General features: G+C 34.6%; 2 protein-coding genes across 3 annotated transcripts; one reads left to right on the top strand and one right to left on the bottom strand.

Annotated features, from left to right (window-relative positions):
* Positions 1 to 2,706: 2,706 nt before the first annotated feature.
* On the top strand, positions 2,707 to 7,718 carry LOC110636930 (protein TOC75-3, chloroplastic). The gene is made up of 7 exons (XM_021786827.2): positions 2,707 to 4,351; positions 4,985 to 5,206; positions 5,300 to 5,407; positions 5,523 to 5,714; positions 5,815 to 6,063; positions 6,676 to 6,930; positions 7,150 to 7,718. The coding sequence occupies exons 1-7, from the start codon at positions 3,134 to 3,136 to the stop codon at positions 7,387 to 7,389; spliced, it is 2,484 nt and encodes an 827-aa protein (XP_021642519.2). The 5' UTR covers positions 2,707 to 3,133; the 3' UTR covers positions 7,390 to 7,718.
* Positions 7,719 to 8,083: 365 nt separating this feature from the next.
* Positions 8,084 to 11,102, bottom strand: LOC110636978 (uncharacterized). 2 transcript variants are annotated; one of them, XM_021786887.2, is made up of 5 exons: positions 10,657 to 11,102; positions 9,808 to 9,976; positions 9,138 to 9,170; positions 8,892 to 8,986; positions 8,508 to 8,737 (listed from the first exon to the last, which is right to left on the bottom strand). In XM_021786887.2, the coding sequence occupies exons 1-5, from the start codon at positions 11,041 to 11,043 to the stop codon at positions 8,510 to 8,512; spliced, it is 912 nt and encodes a 303-aa protein (XP_021642579.2). In that variant the 5' UTR covers positions 11,044 to 11,102; the 3' UTR covers positions 8,508 to 8,509. The 2 variants fall into 2 exon arrangements, with proteins under 2 accessions (XP_021642580.2, XP_021642579.2); XM_021786888.2 differs by lacking the exon at positions 9,138 to 9,170 and having other exon boundaries at positions 8,084 to 8,737.
* Positions 11,103 to 12,164: the final 1,062 nt, after the last annotated feature.

The following is a 12,164-nucleotide window of genomic DNA, read 5'->3' as shown; positions in this document are numbered from 1 at the left end:
TTTATTAAGCTCATTTAATGCTCGGAAAAACATTGCAAAGTTTCTTGTAACTCACCAAAAAACGGTGTCAGAAAATTTTGAAATGGGTATTGCCACGAGGCTCTCATAGAGGGGAGCACTCCGGTACTCTCGAATTTTTTGTGGAGTTCACGGTTTGCAAAAAATCTAGCTCAAAAATCAAAATGGGTTAAAAACTTTTCGGACAAAAATTGAACAAACTGCTCAATGGATTTTTGTGTTTTTAGTATCTATGAAAAGCTCTCGAGGTGTAGATGGGTTTTGAAATAAGACCAGATTCAATTGGTGGCCGAATCGGCCAGAATCGGCCTTGAAAGTCAAACAGCGTGCGCGAACGCAGGGGGAGCTTTGCCCTAATTTTCTGGCCAGCTAGAGCGTCAGCCGGTGACAGGGAGGTGTCCTGGAGATGCGCCGCTGACCGGGGAAGGTTGGGGTGGTGGTTGACAGACAAGGGGAGGAGGGAGGAGAGAGAAAAATGAGAGGGAAGGGAGGAGGTCGAGCGCGCAAGGGAGAGAGAAGAAGAACACCAATCCGATTCGATCAATTCGGTCCGGTTCGATTCGGCTGGTCCGATTCAGAATACCCAAAATTAAATTTTTACTCTGTCTTGAGACAAAAAATGATACCTAAAAATTTCAAAAAAATTATAGAAAACTCATTAAAACTACTAGAGTCTAAATATATTTTTAGTTTTACCACGTGATCTTTAAATTAATTTGTAAAAATTAATAAAATTTATTAATTTTAAAAAATCAAACTCTATTTCTAAAATTTAAAAAATTTCAAATATTTTTTTAAAATTTTAATAAAATAAAATATTAATATTTATCTATAAAATAAGTAATTTAAAAATTAGGAATGACCTACTAACAAAACACAATAACTTTACTACAGTAGTTAAACTTTGATGAGAAGAAAAATATCTTGTTAAAGTCTCTCTCCTCAACTATGACCAAATTATTAGGATCTTTGAAAAATATATTATTAAAAATGATAGTCAAAAATATTAAAAGAATTGTTCTTATATGAATAATAAAACGGATATAAAATATACTCTCATGAATTCAATATTATTAATTTTATTCAATATTTTATTAAATCCTCTTTTTTTAGTAAAAAATAGAAAAAGAGACGCCTATATAATTATTAAAACTAATTAAAATTTTCAAAAAAAAAAACTAATTAAAAAAATTAATAAATACTATCTTTATCCCTTTTCAAGTATTTTTTTAAGATTTTTATAAAATAATTAAAAAAAAATAAATAATTTTATTTTTATAAAAAGAAAATTAATAATTAACTAAAATACTCCTTTAACGTAATTTGAATACAAAAAGGTGATAATAATAGATAAAAACATTGGAAATCGTAATATAAAAAAGAAAAATTAAAAAAAATATACTTTCTTAATTTTTTAAAATAACAATGAAAGTGAGAAAAAAAAAATTTCTAAAATATTACTTGAAATAGGACAAAGAAAGTAATATGATAATGAGGCAGTAGCTCACGAGAACATCAAAAGGGGAAATTACGAGTCGTGGGATAGAGAGAAAATGTGAATTTGTGGGTGATTAATATAGGAATTAAAAAATACTTTACAATTTAATTTATATTAAGTATTGGTTAATATGAAATTGAGTTTAATTTTAAATGAAGAGAATATTTTATTAATATAATGAATTTAAGCTCTAATATTATTTTAAATTTAAAAAAGAAATTAATTTGTAATTTTTTAGAAAAATTTCAGAGCAAAATTATAAAATATTCAAACTAAAAATAACATCAGTTGAAGTTGAAAATTTAAGGTGATGTGATTAGGAATGATAATTGGTAAAATATTTATGAAAATTATCGAATTTAATTAATATTCACGTTATTATATCCTAATATTTAGTTTATTTTAATTTTATATAGTTTAATTAATAATTTATATAAAAATATTTTTAATTAATAATTTATATTTTAAAAATTTAATAATTTTATAAAATATTTAAATTTACTTGTTTAAAATATAATATATATATATATAATATAAATATTATTATAGAAATATATTTTATATTTAATTAATTATTTTTTTAATTGATTAATAGCATACTACATAAATAAATATAGAACGCAGACACCTTTTAACAAGACACATGAATATAAATATTTAATATAAATATTAATTATGTACTCTCTTTGTCCAAAAAAATAGTTCACTTTACTTTTTACACATAAGTTAAAAATTTTAGTTATTATAATTTAATTAAAATTCCTTTCATGTAAAATTTTAATATTGCTCGGACTGCATTGAATATAAGATAAATATAGAGAATTGTTGTTATTATTGGCTAAAACATCAATTTAGTCTCATAAAGAGCTTAAAATAGTATTAAATTAAATGAGTGAAAAATTAATAATAAATTTTATTTTTTTTATATTGTTATAAAAAATTATAATAAATGAATTATTTACTGTATTTTTTTAATAAAAGTTATTAATTATTCTAAAGTCTAATTACATGGTGGTATAATTATAAACTCAAAAATATATATATTTCTGAAAAAGAAAAAAAAACTATTATTATAAGACGCTAAAAAAAATGTGAACTATTTTTTTTAATGAAGAGATTATGTAAATATTTAATTAATTATTTATATAAATAAATTTAAATAGTAAATATCCAATATATTATACTGGATAACGAAGATCGCGGCAGAAAACGAGACCGAGGTCCCAAAGGTAAGCCCATCCGAGAGAAAATTCTCTCTCTAAACTATTAGAGAGAGATATATATATATATATGATTCTTCACGTGTATTATTTATTGAATACAGGTAATTCAAATTTAATTATAAATTATCCAAATTCATTTATTAAAATTCGGTCGATCGAGTAAATAACTTGATTCTAGACCTAATTACAACATTGAAAATCTCGCCTCTGTCCAAGGCTCATATGCGGGAGCAGACAAACCCAACCCACGGGTTCAACCGAGGCTCAACCTGGGTGCGTCCATAAATCTCAGTTGCCCCAAACCCAACTACTCTTCTCCTTACCAGTCGACTGCTAAACCCCATTTCTCATTGTCTACATTTATCCTTCCTCCTCCTTATCCCTCCATAGAGCCATGTACTCTTTGGCAGCACCCACCAACCTCATAGCCAACGCTCCACTCTCCTCCTCTTCGTCCTTATCCCCCCGCCGCAAGTCATGTGCTAGTGCCACCGCCCCCTCACGTGCTTTCTCCTTCAAATGCGATCTTTCCTCCTCTTCTTCCTTACCTTCATCCTTTCAAAACCCTACACCCCGTAATTCCAATTCACACAATTCCATCCTTAAATCCTTGTCAAAGCCTCTAACCCTTGCTGGCGCTGGCGCTGGCGCTTCCGTCGCCACTCTCCTCCTCCGACTCACCCCAATTATTAACTACGGCCCTCGCAACTTCGGCGGTAATAATGGCGGCGATTGGTTCGGAGGTGGCGGTGAAGGTGGAGGTGGACGAGGAGATGGTTTTGGTGAGGGAGGAGAGTTCTGGAAGAGACTGTTTTCTCCGGCGCCGGCAGTTGCGGACGAGTCGCAGTCAGAGTCACAGGAGTGGGATTCACATGGTCTTCCAGCCAACATTGTGGTTCAGCTAAATAAACTGAGTGGCTTCAAGAAGTACAAAATTTCAGAAATCCTCTTCTTCGATCGGCGGCGATGGGCTACCGTGGGCACTGAAGACTCCTTCTTTGAGATGGTCTCTCTACGACCTGGTGGAATTTACACCAAAGCACAGCTCCAGAAGGAGCTCGAAACGCTAGCGACTTGCGGAATGTTTGAGAAAGTAGACATTGAAGGAAAAACTAATCCAGACGGAACCCTAGGCATAACTATATCATTTGCAGAAAGCACCTGGCAATCAGCTGATAAGTTTAGGTGCATCAATGTAGGATTAATGACGCAATCGAAACCCATTGAAATGGATCCAGATATGACCGACAAAGAGAAGCTGGAGTATTACAGGAGTCAGGAGAAGGATTACAAGAGGAGGATAGAGAAGGCGAGGCCGTGTTTGTTACCGATGGCGGTGCGGACGGAGGTGCTTCAGATGCTGAGAGACCAGGGGAAGGTTAGCGCAAGGTTGTTGCAGAAGATTAGGGATAGAGTGCAGAAATGGTACCATGATGAAGGTTATGCGTGTGCTCAGGTTGTGAATTTTGGGAATTTGAATACCAAGGAGGTGGTCTGTGAGGTGGTGGAAGGGGATATTACCCAGTTGGTCATTCAGTTCCTAGATAAGCTTGGGAATGTTGTCGAAGGGAACACACAGCTTTCTGTTGTCAAGAGAGAATTGCCCAAACAGGTGAGTTCAAAATGCTTTTTTGTGTGTGTGTGTGTGTGTGTGTGTGTGTGTATGCCTGATTAATGAGATATTAGATGACTGTTTGTCTGTTTTTGTGTTCTGACATGAGTTTAAGGTAGAATATAGGTCTCAATTTTATGTTATGTCTGATTTGGTTCGATGGTTGAATTAGCATAATTTCCATGTTCAGCAAAAGATGTAAATACAACCAGATGACAAAACAATAAGCGAGTAAAGCTAAGGACACATTTCAACCACAGGAAAGTGGTGATGATTAGTTCAGTTCTATAAGATTTTGTCAATGATTAAGCGGATACATTTTAACAATAGAAAGCAAACGTTATTTAGTCTAAAGCGCATGCATGCATAAAACATAATATTTGATGGATGATTGGCTGTTTTTTCAAATGTTCAATTTCACAGTAATAGCATGTGATGTAAGTGCACTGTTATTGTAATCGATAGATATTAATAATTAATATTTGTGTTTAGTCGCAAACTTGAAGGAGTCATTTGTTGTTAGTTTGTAGTTCTGCTCTAGCAACTCAATGGTGGTTAATTGTTCATTTATATCCTCAGCTCCAAAAGCTTTATGGACTGTTTTAATATTGTGTTTTAATTGTTGATATGTAGCTTCGAAAAGGTCAAGTTTTTAACATTGAAGCTGGGAAACAAGCTCTCAGGAACATAAACTCATTGGCCTTATTTTCGAATATTGAGGTGAATCCAAGGCCTGATGAGAAGAATGAGGGAGGAATAATTGTTGAGATTAAACTTAAAGAACTAGAGCCAAAATCAGCTGAAGTTAGCACTGAGTGGAGTATTGTTCCTGGACGTGGAGGGCGTCCCACATTGGTATGTATATCAAGTTATTTGTTTTGACTTTGCTAATCAATAGATATTTGGAGCTTCAATACCATAATTAAATGTTATACCATTCCTGTTTAGGCTTCATTCCAGCCGGGTGGAACTGTTTCTTTTGAACATCGGAATATCAAAGGGCTGAATCGATCCATTCTTGGTTCAATAACCACCAGCAATTTCTTCTTGCCTCAGGTAATTTCACCTAAATTTATATGTTGTTGTTCCTCAATAATGCTTAGGGATGATTTATTATTTTTTCCTTAATAATTTTTCATTTGAAAATTTCCATGTTTAATCTTATAACCAGGATGATCTTGCTTTTAAGCTTGAGTATGTTCATCCATATTTGGATGGTGTATATAATCCACGCAACCGTACTCTCCGTGCAAGCTGCTTTAACAGCAGGAAACTAAGTCCAGTCTTCACTGGTGGGCCGGGAGTGGATGAAGTCCCTCCTATATGGGTTGATCGTGCTGGCTTCAAAGCTAACATTACAGAGGTGATTGTCATTGCCTCTTCTATGTCCACTGTTGTTTGAGAAGTCTTTGAATTCTATTGAGTGTTTTCTTATTGCATGCTTATTAATATGTGTGGAACAGAATTTCACCCGCCAGAGTAAATTCACTTATGGAATTGTGATGGAAGAGATAACAACACGTGATGAAAGCAGTCATATCTCTGCTCATGGTCAAAGAGTGTTGCCAAGTGGTGGAATTAGTGCAGATGGGCCTCCAACAACCCTCAGTGGTACCGGCATTGACCGAATGGCATTTCTACAAGCAAATATCACACGTGATAACACCAAATTCATAAATGGAGCTATAGTTGGTGAGAGGAATGTGTTTCAGGTTAGCTCATGTTCTGATAATTATAAGTTTGTTCTGGAGCTAGTTTTATGCTAATTAGTGAGGTTGAATGGTTGATCATATAATCTTCTGAGTTGAATACCCCTCTTGCATCAGTTTTTCTCTTTTTGATTGACATAGTGAGGTGAGGAAAGTAAAAGGTTCAATCATGCTTAGGCAAGGAAGCATTTGCCTGTTGTCTTAATTATTCTCTTAAAAAAATCAATCTTTCATGAGCCTTAATGTTCAGAATCAGGATCCAAGTGCCAGATTACGTCCTTTTTTTTTAAAAAAAAAATTAAATTTCTAGGTTGCAAGCATTGATATTTTTGAGAGAGAATAGTGTTTTTAAAATGTAAGCTGCTGCTGCTGTATGCATTTCCTATGCTTCTTGAACTGCATTTGTTTTTTCATATGTTTGATATTTCCCTATCAAGTATTGATGTTGGACAAAAAACATGAAGCACTTAGGTCTTAGTTGCTTTCTCCAAGTGTAGTAGATATTATGTGCTGTAATAATTTGGTGATTATTTGCAGATTTTTTTGCTGTGGGTTTTCAATCCTGTACAATAATATTTACCTATCTCAGCTCCCAAATATTTTATTTATTTGCAGGTGGACCAAGGCCTTGGAATTGGCAGCAAGTTTCCGTTCTTTAACCGTCACCAACTAACCATCACGCGATTTGTACAGTTGAAGCAAGTGGAGGAAGGTGCTGGTAAATCACCACCACCCGTACTAGTCCTGCATGGTCATTATGGCGGTTGTGTAGGAGATCTTCCAAGTTATGATGCTTTTACCCTTGGGGGACCTTATTCTGTGAGAGGCTACAATATGGGTGAATTGGGAGCAGCTAGAAACATCATTGAGGTAAGAATTACCGGAGACAAATTAGTGTCTGGTATAGTCTTGCATCCTTTTTTTTTTTTGTGGTGGGGTGCGGCGGTGGTTGTTTGCATGGAGATAGAGAGATCTTTAAAACCATGACAAGAACTACTTATTTATCCATGGAAACTATGGTGCTTTTCATCTCCATTATGCCAATTGCAGACAAACATTTGATTTTCTTTTTTTCAATGTTGGCTGCAGCTTGGAGCTGAAATACGGATACCTGTGAGAAATACGCACTTGTATGCATTTGCAGAGCATGGAAATGATCTGGGAACTTCTAAGGATGTCAAGGGGAACCCAACAGAGGTCTACAGGAGAATGGGTCATGGTTCATCATATGGTGTTGGTGTCAAGCTGGGTTTGGTGCGTGCAGAGTATGCTGTTGATCATAATACTGGTACTGGATCATTGTTCTTTCGGTTTGGGGAAAGATATTGAAAGGCAGTCAGTTACATAGATTTGCTAGGTGCATTTTGGCCATTAGGTTTTTGGAAGAAACTACCGGAATTCTTGATTGACTGAAATTTTATGAGATCCATAGAACTAGATGTATGTTTTAATATAAGCGGCTCTTTCCAGTAGGTTTTGGTTGGTATAGTTTTTCTTTTAGATCTGGTCCTAGAAGAGATGAGAGAGGGTAAGAAGTTTATGATGTCTAAATTGTTTCGTGTTATTCCTTGGGATTGTCTTTCTGAGCATGTTGGTTTATATTTGGTTGTGCAAAACTGAATAAATTTTTATAATAAAGTGATTTAATTTTCTCCGAAGTATTTTTAAACTTTTGTTTTGTTTATTTAGTTGCTTTGGCTTTGAAAGCTGAAGAACATTTTCATTTTTGTTGAATGTTTGAATTATTTATCTGAACTGAGCATTTTCGGTCACTAATGGCTGCCCGGGGCGAGCTGAGAAGTAGTCTTAGCAGGCTCAAAACTGACATGACTCGTTTAGAGAAAAGATAATTTCCACTTGTATACCCTATCCGTCGCATGATTTGATGGCAAAATTATGTTATCAAGTGACGATCTTTTGCAGTTCTGCTCAGGCCAGAACTAATTTCAATAACTATACCACAGCCTCAAATTTGGTTTGGAATTTTTAGTTGGGTTGTTAATTTCCCAGGCTATCAACAACGTAAAAAAGAAAAATAAAATTAATGACGACTCTCAAGGATTTGCAACATGCGTAACTCGTGTTCACTGCTCTTGTTTGAAAGTAAAACGTTCGTACATCAAATTCAGGAATACCTGCAGCCCTACCTTTGAATCACATCTTCAGTTCAACAATCTCAGGACTTACGTGACCAAATATTGGAAAAATATGAACACCACTCCTCCCAAAACTTAACACGATGACATGAACATTTTTAGCACCTCACACAGCGATGAGGTTGCCTGCTTCCAGAACTGTACCAAGATGGTCAACCGATGAGATTTTTTTTTGGTATCAACTCCAATCAACTATTTCTGATTATGTTTTTTACGATGGTATGCTAATGCTTTGCCCTTTCCTCTAACTTCCAAATTCCATTATGAGATCAATGCTGGGCCGCATTTCCTTGCTACAATCCCAATTCCTTCTTAAGCTTTGCAAGAGTAGCTTCAATTTCATCAATATTATCTTTAATGCCGCTACCCTTGCTACCTTCATTTTGAACACCTCCTTTTCTCTCCGTCTCAGAAGCAGAAAATGAACTGTCCTTTTGAGGTCCATAATCATTTGCTTCAAACTCTGTATCTGTTATGTTAAGCTCCTTCTCTAGAAATTCCACAAATTCTTCTCCAATTTCCTGCAAAGAGTGAAAATACACAGAAGGTGAGGCTACATTCCCTCTGAGAGTCCCTTGTTATTTACACAAATGTCTAGTGACTAATCCATGTAGCTCAAGTGTGAGTAAATGGGTAAGCTACTGATTACAAGTACAGAAGATACCACAGGCATACCGCTAATTCCTCCCATAGGCTCTTTGGTTTCCCTTGTGATGAAGTACTGGCTTCCCAATTCTGAAATTCTTCTTGGAGATCTCTAAATAAGTCCCCTGTAACACCAATAGCAGACTCAGAGAACTATAAGGAACTAGGATGTACTGGCAATGTGAAGGTGAATGAAAAGATGCCCAGCAACTTCTTGAAACAGGAAAAGGAAAAAAAGTATGATCATTGTCCTATCTCATAGACAGTACAAACTACCTATTGCTATCTGAACATCTCTCAAAAAATCACCTGCAGCATAAAGCGGTTAAACATAAGAACAAGTGAACCTAACTCCTAATAAAGCCTTCAGAAGAAAACAAAATAATTTCCATAAGTTACCCACAAAGGATGCATGAAAGAAATTTTAAGAGAATGCAAGAACATGGCAAAGAAACTACTAATTCTAGGACATTTCACCTATGTAAATAAGGCTATCAGATATTTGAGAACATGACATGTCAGCTGTGTCTGCCTACCCTCATATGGGAAGTATTTTTATGTTACAAATCTAACATACGTAACAACAGAGTGATAGATTAGGTTCTAATGACATGGTCTATTAAACTGAAGAGATTAGCCAAAAAAACCATATGCAGAAGAGCAAAAAAAAGGCCATGAGTTTTAACCAAGTATTACATTTCAGGTTCTCCTTGATCATAATTTGGTTCAGGTTGGTGACCAAACATATATCCGAGCATTTCTTTTTAGTTCAATGATCGGGAAGAGTCAAGTTTGACATAATCCCAGAATACACCATCAAAGGGTGAAAATAATGGCAAAAAAAAGTAATGCAAATAAATAACAAGTGGAAAAGAGCTTTTAACTCAGTAAGCAAATAAGTTCTTTACAAGTTGAATAAAAGGTTTTTGTAGGTTTATTAGTTTACCAAATCCATAGAACTCTTCTTCATTTTGGGCATTCCAGCTTTGACTTCTTTCGGTGCCAGAGTATGAAAAACCAGATGAATTTCCAGCATCATACTTCCTCCAAGATTCAGAGTTCAGCAATGTATTGTATGCATGCTTAATCCTCATAAATTTATCCTGAGCATTTTTCTGTCTCCCAAAATTTTTGAAAGAGAGAGAACGAATAACAAAGGCCAAACGTTAGAAATGGTTTAGAATTTTAATAAAAGTGACCTATGGACAAAAATGGTTACTTGCCTCTATATCTGAAGAGTGATCAGTTATTGCTTCATGAGAATAGATCAAATTCAGTCCAAATTAACATACCCATTTCAGATTCTGCATTAAAAAGGTCATGAATGCAGTTTCTGTGGACATATGAATGCAAAACATGGCCAGGATTTCGAAAATTCCTTTTATAACGAGGACTGGTATTGTGGAATTGATTTCCTCCAAATTCGTCTTAATATCCTTCTTATCATGAAGGAAGTGCTTAAAAGATCCTTAAATTTACCCCAGGTTAACAAGGCTTTTGCATTAAATGCTCGATAAACCACTACACTAGAGATTTTCCCTTAAACAAAAGAACCTCCAACAACTTCCCCACTCTTGCAAGGAATGTAATTCAAAGAAAGAACGAAACTTTACATAAATCAGATCCAATATCCTCAAGATTCAATATAATCAATAACTAAGCCAAAATAAACCAGACAAAACTAAGCAAACTAGATAAACCCAATTAAATTCTATACAAATTGGAGCTTAATGCACCAAAATTTTACTGAACTTCCAATAAAAGAAATAGGAGTCGACACTTAAGGACTACGTACCTCCTTATTAACATCAGGATGATACTTCAAGGCAAGTTTCCTATAAGCCCTTTTGATTTCATCAGGAGATGCAGAAGGCGACACACCTAGAACTTCATAAGGAGACTCTCTGCGACTCGCTCTCAAAAGAAAGAGACTATTTCTCCTGCTATTCCAGAAATTGCCGAATATTGGAGTGAATGCTTGAGGAGCAAACAAAATATGGTAAAAATCACCTCCATAGTTATATCTACAACTAGGCATCGATGGGCACACCTGGTTTTGCAAGCAAAGAAGAGATCTTGAGGAAGGGTAAAGAAGACAGGGAAGGCTGTGCGGGATTGGAGGGGAAGTAAATCCATACATGTTCTTGACATAACAACCATGTATTGCATCTGGATTACTCATCTCGCTAGGACATGTTATTTCAATTGAACTAGCGGTTAAATTGAAGGGAAAAAAATTCTCCATATACATATACAATTTAATCAAATTTTTATTTTTTTTTAATTATTCATATATATATATATATATATATATAAGGTTCAATATTTAGGATAATTATTAGTATTCTTATTTTGTAATTTTTAAATTAAGTTAATAATACAAATAAAACGTTTTAGAAATGAAAATAATTTAAGATGATTCAAATGTTATTTTATAAATAATAAAAATTATTAAATAGATTAATATACTTTTTATATTTTAAAATTAAAAAAATAATTAAATTACTTTAAATTAGCAATTTAAATTAGCAATTGTCCTTAATTTAACCTATAAAATAATTTTTATATTTAAATATCATAAAATATATATATATATATATATATATATATATATATATATATATATATATATATATAAAGGGGATGAGTGGATTTGGGAAAATTATGCCACCACTTGGTCTTGGATGGTACTTCAGTTGCTGAGAGCTGACGCTGATTGGTTTGTATTGAAATGAAGCAGCTTCTTTCCGGTTGCACAATATTTCGTACACCCCACTTTAAAGTCCCAATCACATACCGTTCTTTCTCAATCATTTCCAGATTTATATTCTGAACTCATTGAAGCATACGCTCGTGATCAAGCCTCAGACCAAGGAAGAAAACTGCATTCGCATAACCGGCTTGCTCTGCTCCTTCAACTCGTTTTGCCCCCAAGCTCGTAAACTGTTCGACGAAATTTCCAAACCAAACACCCACCCTTGGTTCATGGGTTGTGCTCACTGGAGCCTACTCTCGACGTGGGTTTAATCAGGAAGCTTTAACAGTCTTCTCCGAAATGCAAAATGAAGGGTTAGGGCCTAGTCTGTTTGTTTTTCCAAGTTTTGATTTACAAGCAGGGAAGATATCACTCTTTGTGATTTTGAGACCTTCATTTGAGTCTGATGTTTTTGTCATTAGTGCATTAATTGATATTTATTCTAGATGCAGGCGGCGAGTGTTTGATGAGATGGAAGCGAAAGACTTGGTGGCATAAAATGCCAGGGTTTTAGGTTATGCTCGGCATGGTTTGGTTAAGGAAGGATT

The sequence above is a fragment of the Hevea brasiliensis genome, chromosome 9 (genome assembly GCF_030052815.1).
Source record: "Hevea brasiliensis isolate MT/VB/25A 57/8 chromosome 9, ASM3005281v1, whole genome shotgun sequence".
NCBI classification, from domain to species: Eukaryota; Viridiplantae; Streptophyta; class Magnoliopsida; order Malpighiales; family Euphorbiaceae; genus Hevea; species Hevea brasiliensis.
This window is presented reverse-complemented; position numbering and strand designations above follow the sequence as displayed.